The sequence below is a fragment of the Pholcus phalangioides genome, unplaced genomic scaffold (genome assembly GCF_987345545.1).
Source record: "Pholcus phalangioides strain wild (caught in Gottingen) unplaced genomic scaffold, Ppha-v1.0 ptg000003l_1, whole genome shotgun sequence".
In the NCBI taxonomy this organism is placed as follows: Eukaryota; Metazoa; Arthropoda; class Arachnida; order Araneae; family Pholcidae; genus Pholcus; species Pholcus phalangioides.
The window spans coordinates 41,103,201-41,124,937 of record NW_028301596.1 but is presented as its reverse complement, the minus strand read 5'-3'; the positions used below and the strand labels follow the sequence as shown (position 1 = coordinate 41,124,937).

Below are 21,737 nucleotides of genomic sequence, written 5' to 3'. Positions count from 1 at the left end.
GAATCTGTCCAACGAACACTGCAATTTCTCATTTAACAGAAAACCTAAAAAAGAGGTGAAAACAAGTGTCATTGGATAAGGTTCTTTTTGAAAGTCGCGCAAAAAGAACAAGTTCTCAAACAATAGTCAGTCTAGGAAACGGTTATTTTCCGGATATTATGCTGAGGTGAGCTCGGAAAGAAAAGTCATCACATCTCCGCCGGGACTCGAACCCAGGCCCTCTTGCATACATTGAAAAAAAAGAAGCCATCTATATCTCTCTAAAATAGTCAGTCTGTTAATCGTCCTGAACCATTGTCCTCGTCTATTCAAATAACGAGCTATTCGGATAACGAGTACGATGACGGAACGATTTACTCCCGTTAACTGATGTTGCACTGTATATTAAAATCATTTGTCAGCGCAATCCTCGAAAATATGTTATGAAATTATACTCTTACTTAAAACTTATAACTATCATTAATATAAAATTAATAACAAAATACTAAAATGTTTGCTAAGCCTACATGAGTATTTCGAGAAGTTTCCGCATTAAAAGATAAACGCAATATAAGTGGTTTTAATGCTTTCCTGCATAAGCTTTATCTACTCAAAATTTTTCTTAAATTCATTGAATTGGTTTCACACATTGCAGATATTTTTCAATCACTGTTTATAAATCCCCTTAAATAACAATATCACTATCCCTTATTTTTGTTCATGCAAGCCCATCATCCAGTAGCAGAGCTTCCACATTTTACATTCCCTACTGATATCTTTTTTAAAGGAAAATTTGTCAGTAGGGTTGAAATTGTAATAACTTATTTACACAATTAAGTACAATAATGCACAATAATATATTATTATGATTACAAATATCCAGAAGACAATGATTCACCAACAAAAGACAAACCGAAGACGCCAACTGGTAAGAATAGGAGACCGAGAAGACCTGGTCAGACTCCAGATGAAGATGATGATTCACCTTCAACAAAAGACAAACCAAAAACCCCAACTGGAAAGAACAAGAGACCGAGAAGGCCTGGTCAGACTCCAGACGAAGACGATGATTCACCAACGTCAAAAGACAAACCGGATACCCCAACTGGTAAGAACAAGAAACCGAGAAGACCTGGTCAGACTCCGGATGAAGACGATGATTCGCCTTCAACAAAAGACAAACCAAAAACCCCAACTGGAAAGAACAAGAGACCGAGAAGGCCTGGTCAGACTCCAGACGAAGACGATGATTCACCAACGTCAAAAGACAAACCGGATACCCCAACTGGTAAGAACAAGAAACCGAGAAGACCTGGTCAGACTCCGGATGAAGACGATGATTCACCAACGACAAAAGACAAACCGGAGACCCCAACTGGAAAGAACAAGAGACCGAGAAGACCTGGTCAGACTCCAGACGGAGATGATGATTCACCAACGTCAAAAGACAAACCGGATACCCCAACTGGTAAGAACAAGAAACCGAGAAGACCTGGTCAGACTCCGGGTGAAGACGACGATTCACCATCAACAAAAGACAAACCAAAAACCCCAACTGGAAAGAACAAGAGACCGAGAAGGCCTGGTCAGACTCCAGACGAAGACGATGATTCACCAACGTCAAAAGACAAACCGGATACCCCAACTGGTAAGAACAAGAAACCGAGAAGACCTGGTCAGACTCCGGATGAAGACGACGATTCACCATCAACAAAAGACAAACCAAAAACCCCAACTGGAAAGAACAAGAGACCGAGAAGGCCTGGTCAGACTCCAGACGAAGACGATGATTCACCAACGTCAAAAGACAAACCGGATACCCCAACTGGTAAGAACAAGAAACCGAGAAGACCTGGTCAGACTCCGGATGAAGACGATGATTCGCCTTCAACAAAAGACAAACCAAAAACCCCAACTGGAAAGAACAAGAGACCGAGAAGGCCTGGTCAGACTCCAGACGAAGACGATGATTCACCAACGACAAAAGACAAACCGGAGACCCCAACTGGAAAGAACAAGAGACCGAGAAGACCTGGTCAGACTCCAGACGAAGACGATGATTCACCAACGACAAAAGACAAACCGAAGACACCAACTGGTAAGAACAAGAAACCGAGAAGACCTGGTGACACTCCAGAAGAAGATACGCCAGAGGATGACGAGTATTATGATGATGATGGAGATGACTCTACACCCCCGAAACGAAAACCTACAGGAAAGAGACCAGGTAACTAAACCAATTAGTTGTATTTTCTTTTTCCTGAATGATAGTGTTAGATTACAGTATTTTTCAATGTTATATTTGAAATCAATACCATATACGTTAACTAATTATAGATCATTACTAAAGCAACGTATTTTCTAAAATTGCTCTGGATATTTGAAATGCCTTGAAAGGATGTTATTGTACACAATGGCGTACGCAGTATTCTGTCAAGGTGGGGGGGGGGGGTTTCAAGTTATTTTCTTCTGGAAGGGTTTACATTTTGCACTCGAAAATAACACTATAATCTCAGCTGGTGGAGGTGGGGGGGGGGTTCTTAAAATTCTTCCTTTCACCTACAACAATAATTGTGCATAGGAATATTATATATTTTTTCATTTTATTGTTCTTCACCAAGTTCATTTGTTTGCAAATAATTTGTATAAGCGTCCATAATTTTCTCAGTTTGCATTTCATTTTAAACTTCATTGTTTTCATTCGACAAAGGAGAGTTTGATAACTTATATGCAAATACATGGTGCAAAATATATAATTTGTACGATAGATGATTATGTAAGATCTACTACTCCAAGTGAAATCTTTGAAATGTTATATTAGCCTCTTTATCACGGAAAGAGGGGAAACAATCATAATGGAGAAAATTTTAAAAAATGTATATATATATATATATATATATATTAAATGTCACAGAATATATCTCAATTAATATTACTTTCTCAGAATATCGCATATTCGTATATTGAAAGGCATATTATATATACCTTTATTAAAATCGTATCATTGATACATTACTTACATATTATAAGGCATAATATTAAAAACTATGCAATATATACTATGGTATAAAAATGCAATTTTTCCTAGGTGGAAGAAAACCAACTGATGAAGATTATCCCGACGGACAATCGCCAACAGGAAAACGTCCTAGAGGCAAAGATATTCCTGATGGAAGGCAGCCAGGAGATAAAGATTCACCCGACGGTAAGCAACCAACTGGAAGACGTCCTGGTGATAAAGATTCACCTGATGGTCGATCCCCAACAGGTAGACGTCCCAAAGATAAGGATTCCCCTGATGATGGATCGCCTACAGATAGACGTCCAGGAGATAAGGATTCACCTGACGGACGATCTCCAACAGGTAGACGTCCTGGTGATAAAGATTCGCCCGACGGAAAATCACCTACAGGAAGACGCCCTGGTGATAAAGATTCGCCCGACGGAAAATCACCTACAGGAAGACGCCCTGGTGATAAAGATTCGCCCGACGGAAAATCACCAACAGGAAGACGCCCTGGTGATAAAGATTCGCCCGACGGAAAATCACCAACAGGAAGACGCCCTGGTGATAAAGATTCGCCAGACGGAAAATCACCAACAGGAAGACGACCAGGGGATAAGGATTCTCCTGATGGACGGTCACCGAAAGGAAGGCGCCCTGATGATAAAGATTCACCCGACAGAAAGTCACCTACGGGAAGACGACCTGGGGATAAGGATTCCCCCGACGGCCGGTCACCGACTGGAAAAACCAGGAGACCAGGTGAAAAACCAGATGGAAGTGATAAGCCTGATGATGATGATGATTACTACTATGAATATTATGATGATGATGATGACGATGATACTCCCTCGAAACAAAAACCCACAGATAAAACTCCAGACGGAACTAAACCAAGTGAGTTGCATTTTCAAATTATTTTTTCTTTTCAAAAATATAAACTTCCGCCACAGTACTACAAGCCGTTTTGGTAAAAAATCAATACAAATATTATTAATTGCAATATTTATTTGAAAACAATATCCCATAAGTACAGTTTTCTCAAACATGCGCATTTAGAGAGATAGAAAAAACCAAACACGAGATCGCTGAGAGAGATGCGATGGGAAGTACAAAAATGTTTTTTTTAACGCGCAGACGGACATAGCATCTTAAAATATATATATATATAGATATATATGAAAATCATTTGCAAACTTAATCCTGTAAAAAATATATTTTGAAATTACACTCTTACGTAAATTATTTAATGATCATTAATATAAAATTCCCTGACAAATGACTAAGAAGTAGGTAAGAATTTGCTGAGACCTACGAGTATTACGAGAAGATCCCGCATTAAATGAAAAACGTAATGAATGATTCCAATGCAACTCCGCATGAGCATCATCTCCGTGCCATTTTCCGTAAATTCATAGAATATGTTTAATACCGAGGGAGTCAGCGAGGGAGTGAACGATTGAGTTACTGAGTCAGTGGTAGAGGAGTGAGTGAATGATCTAGTGAGTAGGTGAGTGAGTGGCCTAGTGAGTATGTGGTGAGTGAGTGTGCGAGGACGTTATTTTATATACAGTCTATAGATATAGATACGCACTAAGACGGGATTTTTGAAAGGTCATCACACCCATGGGGATCATGTGGTGTTAAAGTTGTATGGGAGGAAATCATCGTTGATTAAATTTGGGATTGCAGAATCCACACCAGTGAAGTCGCTGGTAACAGCTAGTTCATCATAAAAAAATAATCCATTGCTTACTAATGATCAACAATGTTTTTTATAACATCAAAGTGATAACAGGAGATGATTTTGAACATTTTAGATGGTTAATACATCGCGTATCCACTTACCTTATAATCTATTAATTCTGTTATTTTTTATTCCTTATAACGTTTCATTAGAAGTTTCTGAATAAGACATAGAGTTAATGGAATTATTGTGAATATACTCTTTTTTATTGTGCATCAGCAATTTGTAATTTCTTCCGTATCATCCAAATTTATCCTAATAGCGTCATTATTAAAACTTTCCGCCATACCTTTAGGATCACTCACTTACTCACTGGGTCACTCACTTACTCACTCACTAGATCATTCTATCTTTAGGATCACTCACTTACTCACTAGATCATTCTATCTTTAGGATCACTCACTCACTCACTAGATCATTCTATCTTTAGGATCACTCACTCACTCACTAGATCATTCTATCTTTAGGATCACTCACTTACTCACTCACTTGCTCACTGGGTCACTCACTCACTTACTCACTGGGTCACTCACTCACTCACTAGATCATTCACTCACTCACTTACTCACTGCGTCACTCACTCACTTAGAGGTGTCGAGAGTTCGATTCCCGGTTCGTCTTTGTCAGAAAACTTTCCTGACACAGGGGTACGACATGAAAAGGTGACTTGACCGCTGCAAAAAATTGCTTGCAAAAATTGTCATTTTGTATGCTAACATCACTTCTGTGAAATACTCCATCGCTACTCTCCACAAATCAAAAATTTGTAAAAGTTTTTTTTCTTTTCACAGAATTATCGTAAACCTTTTAGGAAATTAGTTTGTTAAAAAATTCGAGTTTTTTTTTATGGGTTTTGCGCAACAAAGTATCCTTATTTTCGCCCGAAATTCTTTAAGGGGGTTGGTGCACGCCAATTTCCCAAAAAACACATTTTGAAATTTTTGAATTTTTGAATACTGTACTATGTGAAATTTTCTGCGACTAACGGTGTTTAAGTTTTTGTTCAACCTGTAATAAAAATATTTTTAAAATATTTTAATATAAACTGGTTGCAGGCATTACATATGCTAATGTCTTTCACTAAAACGCGTTTTTCTCAAAACTAAGTTTTTGTTAGAACTGAACTGAACCTTTAATGATTTGCACAATCGTGCCTATCAGTACACCAGTGGATGGCAAGTACAAATATTAGTGATTAAATTATTGGAGATACACACATGAGACAGAAACAAATGCATAAGGTTTGAACACAAAAAATATACATGCATAATATAGTTTCGAATCCAGATAGATTGAAAAAAATAAATAAATAAAATGTTATCTGGGCGCATGGGCAGAGATGGGGAGCAATCAACAACAGAAAGGGCGTCGAAACTACTGCCCCAAGAAAAATGCAATTTTTGATACATCCTCGATAAATCGGAAAAAATGTAGACACCTAGAAGGAGAGGGGTTGCTAAAAATTAGATAAAAGTTTGATCGGGAGTAGGTATTGCGAAGGTATTTAGAGATATGAGTATGTCTTTGAAGGGCAAAGAATGTGCATTGCTTAAGAAGGTGAAGAAGATCATTGTAGATATTTAGTTGATTGCAATACTGACAAGGTTCATCAGGGTTAAATTTGTGCAATATACCTTTGTTAGTATAAAGTATAAAAGGATAAAGGCGAAGCCTGGCCATATTCTTACGGACCACCAAGGGGAGATTGAAGAGAAGGTAAGACTGTAGGGACAGCGAAAATTCAAAATTATCGGCAAAATGAAATAATGTTGAAGCAGACAATCGAGATCTGTCTTCTTGGAGAGAGATATCAGTAAAATTATTAGTAAGGGATGTTAGAACTACTGGAGTGAGGTAAGGAGTGGGTGTACACCAGGTATCAGGTACGACCGCAGTTATTCAGAAGGGTCTTGACTGAATTTGCCCAGTTTTAAAAATCTGTGTGCCGGCAGAGTTCAAGAAAGCAAATTTTTGGTAGACGATTTTCGTCCATTTTTTGAAGCCTAAGCCAATACGGGATAAGTTTGTTAAACATTTGAGTGGCAATGGGGTGGCGACCAAGCTCAAGTCTAACAAGATAACCAGGACAATATTTGCTTAGATTTAATAACTTTTTCAGAAAACTCGTATCGACCCTTTCCAGCATATCAGCATAGAAGAGACCCCAAACTGGTGCAGCATAACATAGAGTAGATCGTACAAGGCTATCGAATAATTTGAATGCCACACACAGCGAGGGGTTTCTGGAGCTACGCAGTAAGTCAAGTAGTTGGTTCATGGCCGCGAAAGCCTTTTTAATCATGAAATTAGCTGCTAATGAAAATTTTCCTGAAGATTAAAAAGGGAGGCCAAGGTAGACATAGCTTCTGGCTATTTCGAGTTTAACGTTACCCCAAAAACAGTTGGTATTTTTTGAGAGACGGCCAGACTTTCTAAATACAACAATTTTTGTTTTGTTTAAATTAACAGTAAGGTGGTTAGATTTAAAGTATGAGTCAAGGAGATTGATTTTTTTTTTTTTGCAACTGTATTTTTGAATCACCCAGTATTACAATATCATCTGAGTACAGGAGGATGTTGAGTTCAGTGGAGTTATTAATTGAAATGCGATGGACATGAGGCTGACAAAAAGATTTTTCAATGTCAGCTAAAAAAAGGGAAAAAAGGAGGAGGCAGGTTCTTTTTTGTTAGATAAGGAACATTTTTTCGAACACTACCATTCTTGAAACTTTTTGTATCACTCAACACTATGTGTTATATACTTTAACACGAGCTTTTAGGATTTCAATTGATGGTTATTGTTTTCTTGAATTTTAACTTTAACGACATGCAACGTTTTCAAAAATCACTAAAGTTTACCCATATTTTTACCATATGGTTAAATTTGCGCCACGAAATTTTTTTGAATAGTTTTGATAAAAGATCCCCGGGTCAAATTATGTAACACCAGTGTTTGAGAGAAACGAAGTTTCAAGACATTTGAATTAGTGGTGTTCGAAAAAAATGTTTTTTATCTAAAACATAGTTTTGAGAAAAAAGCATTTTAGTGAAAAACATTACAAACATTACCATGTGTAATGCCTGCCACCAGTGTTTATATTAAAATATTTTTTGTTACAGGTAGGACAAAAACAGTTAGACGCATTTTAAATGGCAAATTTTAAAGCATTTAAAAATTTAAAAATTGTAAATTGTGAGTGCATCAACCCCCTTAATTATTTTTTTCCTGAATTACAATATCCTATTCAAAATAATGTGCTGTGTTTGACATTCGCCGTCAGCATTGCAGTAAGCACAAGCAGTAAGCCCAAATGGTAACAAAATTAAAATTATTAATTTTATCATAAATACATATCATATGCATACATATACGTACTTAAAATTATTAATTCATTCCACTCAAACAAAAATGCCGAGCCTCCCAAATCATTCAAACTTTTAAAATAATGATATAGTTCCTTTGCAAGTATGATATATATTCGTATGCATATGATAATATGCATACATATATGTACTTAAAATTATTAATTTATTCCACTCAAAAAAAAAAAAAATGTCGAGTCCCTCCAAGCCATTGACATTTTTAACATAGCAATACATTTCGTTTGCAGACGCATGACGATGCGAAACTTTCATAAAACTTGGAAAGTCATACACAACAACATCAACTAAAATATTTGAATGAAATCAAGAATACACATGAGAAAAAAAATTTACAATAAATGTATAATTTTCTAGTCTTTACAATAAACTTCATTACAAAAAAAAAAAATGCACACTCACTTCACATCGAATTCATGTCATCATCAACCATTTTCACTGTAGAATGAACGTATAAGTAGGTAATGAATTTAATCTTACTTCACACTATACAATGTCTCTTGGAATGTGTACTGATATCCTTCAACCCCATATAGGTAAAAAACCAGGAGATAAGAAAACTCCAGGTGGTAAATCTCCCACAGGAAAACGCCCAAGTGATAAAGACTCACCCGATGGAAAATCACCGACTGGAAGAAGTCCGGGAGATACAGACTCTCCAGACGGACGGTCACCAAAAGGAAGACGCCCCAGGGACAAAGATTCACCCGACAAAAAATCGCCAACAGGAAAACGTCCAGGCGACAAAGATTCCCCTGATGGAAAGTCACCAACTGGAAGAAGTCCAGATGATGATTCACCCAGCGGACGTACACCAACGGGTAGACGACCAGGAGATAAAGACTCACCCGACGGAAAGTCACCAAGAGGAACACGTCCAAATGATGATTCCCCCGACGGACGTTCACCAACAGGAAGACGACCAGGAGATAGGGACTCACCCGACGGAAAGTCACCAAGAGGAAGACGTCCAGATGATGATTCACCCGACGGACGCTCACCAACAGGAAGACGACCAGGAGATAAAGACTCACCCGACGGAAAGTCACCAAGAGGAAAACGTCCAAATGATGATTCCCCCGACGGACGTTCACCAACAGGAAGACGACCAGGAGATAGGGACTCACCCGACGGAAAGTCACCAAGAGGAAGACGTCCAGATGATGATTCACCCGACGGACGCTCACCAACAGGAAGACGACCAGGAGATAAAGACTCACCCGACGGAAAGTCACCAAGAGGAAGACGTCCAGGTGATGATTCACCCGACGGACGTTCACCAACTGGAAGACGACCAGGAGATAGGGACTCACCCGACGGAAAGTCACCAAGAGGAAGACGTCCAGATGATGATTCACCCGACGGACGCTCACCAACAGGAAGACGACCAGGAGATAAAGACTCACCCGACGGAAAGTCACCAAGAGGAACACGTCCATATGATGATTCCCCCGACAGACGTTCACCAACAGGAAGACGACCAGGAGATAAAGACTCACCCGACGGAAAGTCACCAAGAGGAACACGTCCAGATGGTGATTCCCCCGACGGACGTTCACCAACAGGAAGACGACCAGGAGATAAAGACTCACCCGACGGAAAGTCACCAAGAGGAGCACGTCCAGATGATGATTCCCCCGACAGACGTTCACCAACAGGAAGACGACCAGGAGATAAAGACTCACCCGACGGAAAGGTACCAAGAGGAAGACGTCCAGATGATGATTCACCCGACGGACGTTCACCAACAGGTAGACGACCAGGAGATAAAGACTCACCCGACGGAAAGTCACCAAGAGGAAGACGTCCAGATGATGATTCACCCGACGGGAGTTCACCAACAGGAAGACGGCCAGGAGATAGAGGCACTCCCGACGGAAAGTCACCAAGAGGAAGACGTCCAGATGATGAATCACCCGACGGACGTTCACCAACAGGTAGACGACCAGAAGATAAAGACTCACCCGACGGAAAGTCACCAAGAGGAACACGTCCAGATGGTGATTCCCCCGACGGACGTTCACCAACAGGAAGACGGCCAGGAGATAGAGGCACTCCCGACGGAAAGTCACCAAGAGGAAGACGTCCAGATGATGATTCACCCGACGGACGTTCACCAACAGGTAGACGACCAGGAGATAAAGACTCACCCGACGGAAAGTCACCAAGAGGAACACGTCCAGATGGTGATTCCCCCGACGGACGTTCACCAACAGGAAGACGACCAGAAGATAAAGACTCACCCGACGGAAAGTCACCAATAGGAAGACGTCCAGATGATGATTCACCCGACGGGCGTTCACCAACAGGAAGACGACCAGGAAATAGGGACTCACCCGATGGAAAATCACCAAGAGGAAGACAACCAGGAGATAGAGACTCACCCGACGGAAAATCACCAAGAGGAAGACGACCAGAAGATAGAGATTCACCCGACGGAAAGTCACCAAGAGGAAGACGTCCAGATGATGATTCACCCGACGGAAAATCACCAAGAGGAAGACGACCGAGAGATAGGGACACACCCGACGGAAAGTCACCAACAGGAAGACGTCCAGATGATGATTCACCCGACGGAGGTTCACCAAGAGGAAGACGACCGAGAGATAGAGACTCACCCGACGGAAAGTCACCAAGAGGAAAACGTCCAGATGACGATTCACCCGACGGACGCTCACCAACAGGAAGACGACCAGATGATGATTCACCCGACGGAGGTTCACCAAGAGGAAGACGACCAAGAGATAGAGACTCACCCGACGGAAAGTCACCAAGAGGAAGACGTCCAGGAGATAGAGACTCACCCGACGGAATATCACCAAGAGGAAGACGTCCAGATGATGATTCACCTGATGATCGGTCACCAAAAGGAGGACGGCCAAAGGACAAAGACTCGCCCGACGGTAAATCACCAAGAGGAAGACGACCAAGAGATAGAGATTCACCCGACGGAAAGTCACCAAGAGGAAGACGTCCAGATGAAGATTCACCCGACGGACGTTCACCAAAAGGAACACGTCCCGATGATGATTCCCCCGACGGACGTTCCCCAAGAGGACGACGACCAAGAGATAGAGACTCACCAGACGGAAAGTCACCAAGAGGAAGACGCCCAGATGATAGAGACTCACCCGACGGAAAGTCACCAAGAGGAAGACGTCCAGATGATGATTCACCTGATGATCGGTCACCAAAAGGAAGACGTCCAGGAGACAAAGACTCGCCCGACGGTAAATCACCAAAAGGAAGACGACCAAGAGATAGAGATTCACCCGACGGAAAGTCACCAAGAGGAAGACGTCCAGATGAAGATTCACCCGACGGACGTTCACCAAAAGGAACACGTCCAGATGATGATTCCCCCGACGGACGTTCCCCAAGAGGACGACGACCAAGAGATAGAGACTCACCCGACGGAAAGTCACCAAGAGGAAGACGTCCAGATGATGATTCACCTGATGATCGGTCACCGAAAGGAAGACGTCCAGGAGACAAAGACTCGCCCGACGGTAAATCACCAAGAGGAAGACGACCAAGAGATAGAGATTCACCCGACGGAAAGTCACCAAGAGGAAGACGTCCAGATGAAGATTCACCCGACGGACGCTCACCAAAAGGAACACGTCCAGATGATGATTCCCCCGACGGACGTTCCCCAAGAGGAAGACGACCAAGAGATAGAGACTCACCCGACGGAAAGTCACCAAGAGGAAGACGTCCAGATGACGATTCACCTGATGGTCGGTCACCAAAAGGAAGACGTCCAGATGATGATTTACCCGACGGACGTTCACCAAGAGGAAGACGACCAAGAGATAGAGACTCACCCGACGGAAAGTCACCAAGAGGAAGACGTCCAGATGATGATTCACCTGATGATCGGTCACCAAAAGGAAGACGTCCAGGAGACAAAGACTCGCCCGACGGTAAATCACCAAAAGGAAGACGACCAAGAGATAGAGACTCACCCGACGGAAAGTCACCAAGAGGAAGACGCCCAGATGACGATTCACCTGATGATCGGTCACCAAAAGGAAGACGTCCAGGAGACAAAGACTCGCCCGACGGTAAATCACCAAGAGGAAGACGACCCAGAGATAGAGATTCACCCGACGGAAAGTCACCAAGAGGAAGACGTCCAGGTGAAGATTCACCCGACGGACGTTCACCAAAAGGAAGACGTCCAGATGATGATTCACCCGACGGAAAGTCACCAAGAGGAAGACGTCCAGATGACGATTCACCTGATGGTCGGTCACCAAAAGGAAGACGACCAAGAGATAGAGACTCACCCGACGGAAAGTCACCAAGAGGAAGACGTCCAGATGATGATTCACCCGACGGACGTTCACCAAGAGGAAGACGTCCAGATGATGATTCACCCGACGGACGTTCACCAAGAGGAAGACGACCAAGAAATAGAGACTCGCCCGACGGAAAGTCACCAAGAGGAAGACGTCCAGATGACGATTCACCTGATGGTCGGTCACCAAAAGGAAGACGACCAAGAGATAGAGACTCACCCGACGGAAAGTCACCAAGAGGAAGACGTCCAGATGATGATTCACCCGACGGACGTTCACCAAGAGGAAGACGTCCAGATGATGATTCACCCGACGGACGTTCACCAAGAGGAAGACGACCAAGAGATAGAGACTCGCCCGACGGAAAGTCACCAAGAGGAAGACGTCCAGATGATGATTCACCGGATGGACGGTCACCAAAGGGAAGACGTCCAAGAGATAGGGACACACCCGATGGAAAGTCACCAAGAGGAAGACGTCCAGATGATGATTCACCCGACGGCCGTTCACCAAAACTAGGACGTCCAGATGATGATTCACCCGACGGACGTTCACCAAAAGGAAGACGTCCAGGAGACAAAGACTCGCCTGACGGTAGGTCACCAAGAGGAAGACGACCAAGAGGTAGAGATTTACCCGACGGAAAGTCGCCAAGAGGAAAACGTCCAGATGATGATTCACCCGACGGGAAGTCACCAAGAGGAAGACGTCCAGATGATGATTCCCCCGACGGACGTTCACCAAGAAGAAGACGTCCAGATGATGATTCACCCGATAGAAAGTCAACAAGAGGAAGACGTCCAGATGATTCACCTGATGGTCGGTCACCAAAAGGAAGACGTCCAGGAGATAAAGACTCACCCGACGGAAAGTCACCAAGAGGAAGACGTCCAGATGATGATTCACCCGACGGAAGGTCACCAAGAGGAAGACGTCCAGATGATTCACCTGATGGTCGCTCACCAAAAGGAAGACGTCCAGGAGATAAGGACTCACCCGACGGAAAGTCACCAAGAGGAAGACGTCCAGATGATGATTCACCCGACGGAAGGTCACCAAGAGGAAGACGTCCAGACAGCGATTCACCCGATGGACGTTCACCAAGAGGAAGACGTCCACGAGATAAGGATTTCCCTGATGGCCGGTCACCTAAAGGAAGACGTCCTGGTGACAAAGACTCACCCGACGATAGGTCACCAATAGGTAGACGTCCTACTGATGGGGATGATGACAGTCCTGATGGAAGACGGCCAAAGGGCAGACGTCCCACCGACGATGGTCCTGATGGAAGGCGGCCGAAAGGAAGGCGCCCCACTGACGATGATGACAGTCCTAGTGGAAGACGGCCGAAAGGAAGACGTCCCACTGATGAAGACGATGGTCCTAATGGAAGACGGCCAAAGGGCAGACGTCCTACTGATGGGGATGATGACAGTCCTGATGGAAGACGACCAAAGGGCAGACGTCCCACCGACGATGGTCCTGATGGAAGGCGGCCGAAAGGAAGGCGCCCCACTGACGATGATGACAGTCCTAGTGGAAGACGTCCCACTGATGAAGACGATGGTCCTGATGGGAGACGACCAAAGGGCAGACGTCCCAATGATGATGGTCCTGATGGAAGGCGGCCGAAAGGAAGCCGCCCCACTGATCAGGATGACGGTCCTGATGGAAGACGACCGAAAGGAAGACGCCCCACTGATGATGACGACAGTCCTGATGGAAGGCGGCCAAGGGGCCGACGTCCCACTGATGATGGTCCGGATGGTAGACGGCCGAAAGGAAGACGTCCCACTGATAATGGTCCTGATGAAATATTAAATTGTCTTAATCTCAATTACTCATAAATTTCAAATCAAACCATTTTAAACAATGCATTTCGCATTGATAGATATATTCTGATAAGCCACTCAGTATGAAATTATAATAAAAATCGGCAAACATAGGAGTTAACCACAAAAGTTAACCCCATGCCACTCAAAAACGAAAAAAATCACAATTCTCACAATCACCATCATCATCCTCTATCCTTGTGAGCACTCCCGTGGCAGGAAAAATCACGTGGGATATAAAGTTTAACGTTATATTAATTTTTATTCTGAATTTCAAAGAAAATCGGGTGAAAATGAAAGAGAGCCGCACATCTTATACTCTAAAAGTTCCCGCCAAAAAAATGTGTAACTCACCTAATAGAATACGAGCAGTTTAGTAGAGATGAGATTTTCTAATTGGTCAATAGGGTTTGTTTATTGGTCATTTGTTTCTTCTAGAACGTGGGAATGATCCAGTCGAATCTCATTTTAACGAATACCACAAAAATCTCGTTTTAACGAACACTTTTCTAATTTCCCAGATACGTTTATAAAGGAACAATGCAAAAACCTGGAATTCTTTTATAACGAAGTAATTTTTCCGGTCTCTTGGAGTTCGTTATAATGGGATTCGACTCTAATTTCACGGGAATCACCAAGTGAAAAACATAACGATCGGTATAAGGAGTGTCTCTTAAGTACTAATGCGGCATTTATCTCATCAGCCGTTTGTGGTAGTAGTATGGTTTCAATTTCAAAAATGCTCATAATGTGTTCAAAAATTACCCTGTACCAATTTTGAGAGAAAAAAAATACAGCGAGTCAAAAATTTAAAAAAAATCAAAATTTTTGTACGGTCCCGCTACCCTTCAAATTCCAATTAGGAATATTTTCCCTTGCTTGAAATAATGCGGTTCTAAACTCGTAAATTCCGAAAGTCAGGGAGTGGCTGTTTATTGTACAACTAAATAGAGTATTAAAATTGTTTTCTTGTTAACATAGATACCGAACCGGTATGTGGTGAAGACGAGAGGTACTATGACTGTATACCGAGCTGCAGAAACACTTGCGAGAACTATGGCAGGAGAGACACCATAAGATGCCCACAGATATGCAAACCGGGATGTTTCTGCAAGGACGGCTTGGTGAAGACGAAAGATGGAAAATGCGTGCCGTTCCCTGAATGTAAAGACAGTACGTAATCAGAATTTGTTACTTATGTATACACATTTTGTTTAATACCATGCATTTGATGTATGAATTTGGTATCTCTTTGATCTCTTTTTGCTATGGATATGTTACTGCCAAACCCCCGAGTGCGGACAATTCTCGAAACGGCCGAGAGGTTTGGTCACAGTCCAATTTTCAGGAACGATTCGGGCTTTGACCAGCTAATTTTTGAACAGGCCAGAGATCCTTTTAAAAATATCGATGCGCTAATGTAAGACAGTCCGGCAGGCAAAAAAAAATTCAATTTTGTGTTTTATCGCCAACGTATATGGCTGTACTGGGTGCATAGCAAACAGGGGCTATGCCGTTTTACAGGTGAACTGTTAAGGTAAGAACTGTTCCTAGAGGTATACTTCTAATTAGAGAAAGTTTCCAAATTACGTGTAGTCAGATATGACAGTCATGTATCAAGGGGGTTGTATAATTATTAAAATGAAAAATTAACTTTTTATGCAGTCCCCGTGTGCCCCAAAACCCAGTTAAAACGTTGTTGCCCTGTCTCTTCTGTTGCCAACAAGAAATTTCATGTTTTCAACAGCAATACTTTATTCACTGAGATATGCGAATTCGCAAAACGGAGGAAAGTTAAAAGTTAAATAGAAATTGTCCAATTCGCGAATTGGACAATTTCGGAATCTATATGTGAGTTCAAATAAAATAATTACCCTCATACTTACATCAACCATACATTATAGAGGAGAATGCAGGAAATTGCTATCTTAAATACGGGAATGTAGATACGGGTAACTAGATTTTGAAAAAAAATTCAAATTTATTGCTTTAAATGCGTTTTGCTAATTGCTGCAAAAATTGGTGAAGGGGGTTATATAATGAAAATAAATGGCTGCTACAAATCGCAGGTAACAAAATTGTATAGTGTTTGAGTAAAAAAAATATTCAAATGATTATATTTCATTGACAAAATTACGGTAAATTAAAATCTTAAATAATAATCTGTAAAATACGGGAAATTGGAAATTGTCATTGAAACAAACATTGGCAAAGGTAAGCAAAATCACAGATGGTAATTAAACTTTCTGGAAAAATTGCGGCAGAAACATTAACCCTGAGATGTGAGATGAATATTTATAATTTCTACCATGATTGCCATAATATAATTTATAATATGAAAACTCTCTAAGCACTTCGACTTTGGTAATTATCACAAATTAAAAAAAAACGGAACAACGAAAATTAAAGGAATGTCCCGTAATACGGGACACAAAGGGCCTGTCGAATTGTTTTAGATATTTTACTGGTCCTTGTTTTCTGAAAGGTTGAGAAACAATGGCGTAATGTGTATTACGAATTACGATCATTTTTATAATGTACGGTACGTTCCATATATTCCTAGTAAAAGATTTCCAGGTGAGGATCTGAGAATGTATGTACCAGTTTTAAGAAACTCTTACCATGAACTGAAGAAATTGACTTTTTTTTACCTTACACATTCGTTCACTATAGCAAAGAAATCGAAAAGAAGCGCCACACGTACATGGAACATAGTGTCTATTAGGGATATATTTGCGAACCTGAGCAACGGAAATTTCTTATCAGCCTTCTGACCTCTTTCTTGCAGATTGATAACGATAACTTACAGGGGAAAAAATGAATCTGTTTCAAAATATTGAAAAAGGGAAAAACTTTCGGGGGATAAAATATTTGATAACACAAAACAAATCCTGATAGCATAAAAAAATGAATTCTCTCCCATGCTATGAATTGGTCCGTTCCATGCCCACACGTGATAACAATACCAGAACGATAACATTATTTCTGATTTTAATAAGTGGCATCTACTGTATTTTCAACTCGTGTAGAATTTTATAATAATTCTGGAATTTGATTGCACGAAATAAAACATGGAGAAATCTCTCTGTCTTTCCTTTCCTCAATCCAATATAGTTCAACCAACCTGCAGAGACAAGAATGAAGTTTATTCACCCTGTGGATCAGCTTGCACCAAAACTTGCGGAAACCCTGACAAACCTCAAACGTGCACCAGGCAATGTGTACCAGGATGCTTCTGCAAAGAAGGTTACGTGCGGAACAGCAAAGGATCGTGCGTCTTACCCAAGGATTGCGGAGATGGTAATGTATACATTCGGTGAAAGCTCTGATTACACTGATCAACACTGATTTTGTTCCCGAAGATTTTTTTCAATGATTCTAGAGTTAGGGTATGAACATAGCGCGTCCGTATTTCAGATTCTGGAAACCCGTGCGGCTCCGATTAGTAAAACACACGAATTTCTGTTTTTTTTAGCTTGAAATTCCGTTTTTTTTACCAATCGAAGACGACGCATGTTTCCAGAACCAGAAATACGGACGCACTATTTTCACACTCCCTTATGTTGAAGGTGCTGCTTCCAAGTCTGGCGTTGGTTTCGTCATATCAACTCTAGTGCATTATTTCAAAAACTAGAGCTAATTTGCCTAAACCCCAATACCAGTTTTAAAATCAGCAGCCACTCATACCTTAAAATCATTAAAATTTCCTTAGCAACTTGAAACATGTTTTTGTGCGTGCGTGTGTGTGGAGCAGTGAATCACAAACAATGAAATGAACACTAAAGAGTGATCGATAACATCGATGTGTTTTTCGACTTTTCGACTATTTTTCAGGTGGACCAAAATGCGCCAAAGACGAGGAATACTACAACTGCTTGCCTACGTGTAGGAACACTTGCGAGAATTTCAAGAAAACGGCCGTCTGTACTCTGATATGTAAGCCTGGATGTGCTTGCAAACAGGGTCTCGTAAGAAGGAAAGATGGCAAATGCGTGCAGCCCGATAAGTGCGAACCAGGTTAGGACATTCATTATTATGGTTGCTAGATGCAATTCTGAGCTTACTAAAAGCACATTCTTGTGAAATTCTGATTATAGAATCTCAATCGGCAGGCCATTCTTACCACCAAAAAAGAGAAATTGAGTCACTTATTGCCATCGTAATTAAAAATGACATGTTCTGAGCTGTCTAATACTACTACTTAACCGTACATTCACCTCGTACACATTCTTCTACGGAATTTCTAACGAATCGGCACATGACGCAATGTTTGTTCTGAGTGTATGTGTGGCCCTAACGTATTTATGTTGTCTAGATACGCTTGTTTCATGTTCGTGTTCACATTTGTCTTCTATTTTCTGACATAAAGGTGGAAAGTTTTGAATATTCGTGTTATGTCAGTATCTTGTTGTAGGTCTGCCTGTTCTCTGCGGAGAGATTTGTTCAAATAGGTATGCCGGTTCGCATTTGTGCCTCGAAAACCGCAGAAAACCAACTTCAGCCGTCCACCATTGTACCGTGTAGAGTTTAAGTCAGGGACCACACTCGTGTCAAAGCTGGCCCAATACGTTCCAGTTGATAATGTTCAAGTGGTGTAGCCACTCCACCATTGGCAATGATCAACAAACGTTGTATGCTGGAAGCTATTAGGAAGCTGGTCGAACAGAACGACAAATACTTTCCAGCTTCCAACCCAAGTCAAAAGTGCCGCCTTCTTTTCAGATTATCTAATCCGTCTGGTCACACATTGGTCGAAGATCGCCAACAATGACAATACGAATAGTGTTCTGGAAGCAAATATTTGCCGAGGAATATTGGGCTAAGCTGGACCAGTTTTTAGCCAGCCTATGTTGCTCTTTTAATCATTTGATCATTTTTGGCGCCCCATGGTTACTTTCTACACGCGAGGGTAAATTATACCGTGACCTATAATTTGTTACTGATTCGGAACAGCAGCCTTTTTTATACTCACCGAGAGGTTTTTATTCTTTCTTCCTTTCAAACCGAGCACAACTCAGATCTATCGCCATCTATGGGCAATTTACTACCTAATGAGTTGTGCCGGAACTCACTGAGAGGTTGGTGTGCTAACCCCCCCCCCTCCCCCACGATGTGGAACTCCCTACTCTCGCGACACCTCTACACATCCTTTAGCACTTTAGGACACTTCGTATTAAAATATTTTCGCCTAAGCCCCTTTCGGACAATATTTTCTTCTCGTGGCCTCCTATCTTATTAAACACCCCCCCCCCCTCCCCACCGACTCTAATTCAGGAGCAGAGGCGGGATTTTGTAGGTTTGCCTCCTTCCCTCCTTTGTTCTAGTCTAATTTTCTTCACAATTTATTGCTCGAACGTGTCGCTGTTGGACCGCTTAGCCCTCCCCCCAAAAATCCATCTCTGTCCAAGAGCATAACATTTTCTACTAACTATTGGGCTTTTTGAGTAAATTTACAAACAAAAATTCTATTAAAGTCCGCTTTCAGATCCCTGGGCTTCAGAAGCTTCATGGGGTGTCATTCTGAAGCTTCAGGGCTTCATGGCTAGTTCAACATCATGGAATGCCTACAATAAGTGATGTTCAAGGGCCCCGTACTTAACTGAAAGTGATAGCTTACATATTTACATACTTTCAAAAATCATATTACCAGATCACATAATGTGCATAATGTTCATGCGTAAAGATGGTCCTGGTTCTACAGGCAGGTTCGTTGGATTCTAAGAGCATTCACACTTTTTTAACATCACATTGTACTTACAAGCTTGATTTCTTCACACCTAATTAACCACTGCTTTAGGCGAGTATCTTATTGACTTGGGCTACCGCGCCTCTTGTTACTACTTTGCATCAGGATAACAACTTTCTAATTGGAAGTCAGATGACAAGGGGGAAGTTTAAAAATTTTGGTGTTTTTTTACTTTGTGACACACTGTATTTTCACTCTCAAAACTGTTACAAGGTATGTTTTGAACTCATTTTGAGCATCAAATTGAAAATATACCTCAACGACGGACGGTTGATGCGATAAAGGCCGCATTAGCACTTACAGGACACCCCTGTATAACTCAGAAGACTCAAATTCCGATTGTAATCCCTGCATACATCTAACAAAAATCCTTATTCTCTTGATATACAATGTAAATTTTTCTTGTTTTATCTCCTATTCAGAGAAACCGGTGAAACCAATTTGCAAGAATCCGGACGAGCGATACTACGGTTGCATACCGACTTGCACAAATACCTGCGAAAACTTCGGAAGGAGAGATCGCATCGCATGTCCTGCAGTTTGTATATCCGGCTGCTATTGCAAAGACGGCTTAGTGAAGAGGAAAGACGGAAAATGTGTCTCATACGACCAGTGTAACCCTGGTACGTGATTCGAATAGTATATGTAATAAGTTGCTAAGAATATAATATTAAATTAATATGAACAAACATGTTACGGTGAATTTGATAAATTGGTTCTTTTATGCATAATAACCGGTTATTATGCATACTTACCAATCGTCTAGATAAGTTCGATAAATTTATCACTTTTACCGGCGAATATGCATAATACCCAAGTATCGTTGGTTAATTTGATAAATACTTGAAATTTATTGCCTTCATCTGTGATTACGCGTAATACCCTAGTATATATTAGTGGATACAATAAATATCAAATAAATTCCAAACGAGTTTAGTATGTGTGATGAATATAGTCGGACCCGGACCCCGATATAATGATAACAAGAACAAATTTTAAGATAGTACTCCGATACTATACATGCATGAATTATCATGCATAGTATATCATATAGTACGTTTCATCATGTTTACCAACGACGCTTGGGCATTATGCATAATTACCAGTAAAAGACAATTTTTTTTAGTATTTATTAAATTTGCCAACGACGCTTGGGTACTTACTACACATAATCGCTGATTTAAAAAAATTAGGGAAATTTATCAAACTTGCCAAAATGCTCGGTGATTATGCAGAATAACCGTTTATTATGCGTAATAACTGGATTTATCACATTCATCTTAACATATACACACATAAAAACTATGCGCATTAGAATTTTGATTTAGCCCTGAAGTGAAATTGACAAATTAATTAAGGTGTATAATGTGATAATTCTCTAATATTCCAAATTTCCAGATGTGTGCCCAAAGAATGAGGTACCCAAGAAGTGCGTGGAGCCTTGCAAGCACTGTAGAAAGAAGACTAGCTGTGACGCATCAGTACCGTGCATAGCCGGATGCGACTGCAAGCCCGGATACTGCAGGGATGTCGACGGACATTGCGTCAGAATGAGGAAATGCAAGAGAGGTAAATCCAAAAGCTTTAAGCAGAACGTCAGAGATCTTATACGTGGATTGGCGATCCGTGAAAGAGCAGGGACAAAGAGCAGGGACAATGACGAATATTATTATTACGACGTCGACGATGATTATTACTATTTCTATCACGATGTCATAAATGAAAATATTGAAGATCTAGTACA

General features: G+C 41.4%; 1 protein-coding gene across 1 annotated transcript in view; it reads left to right on the top strand.

The window, feature by feature from the left end:
• Positions 1–21,737, top strand: part of LOC149088613 (uncharacterized) — a 92,916-nt gene that overhangs the window by 11,727 nt on the left and 59,452 nt on the right. The window contains exons 4-11 of the mRNA XM_089252131.1: positions 863–2,206; positions 3,068–3,880; positions 8,648–14,218; positions 15,229–15,420; positions 17,362–17,547; positions 18,082–18,264; positions 20,416–20,616; positions 21,392–21,562. Of these exons, the coding sequence (XP_089108257.1) occupies positions 863–2,206; positions 3,068–3,880; positions 8,648–14,218; positions 15,229–15,420; positions 17,362–17,547; positions 18,082–18,264; positions 20,416–20,616; positions 21,392–21,562 (8,661 nt within the window). The remainder of the gene's footprint in view (positions 1–862; positions 2,207–3,067; positions 3,881–8,647; positions 14,219–15,228; positions 15,421–17,361; positions 17,548–18,081; positions 18,265–20,415; positions 20,617–21,391; positions 21,563–21,737) is intronic.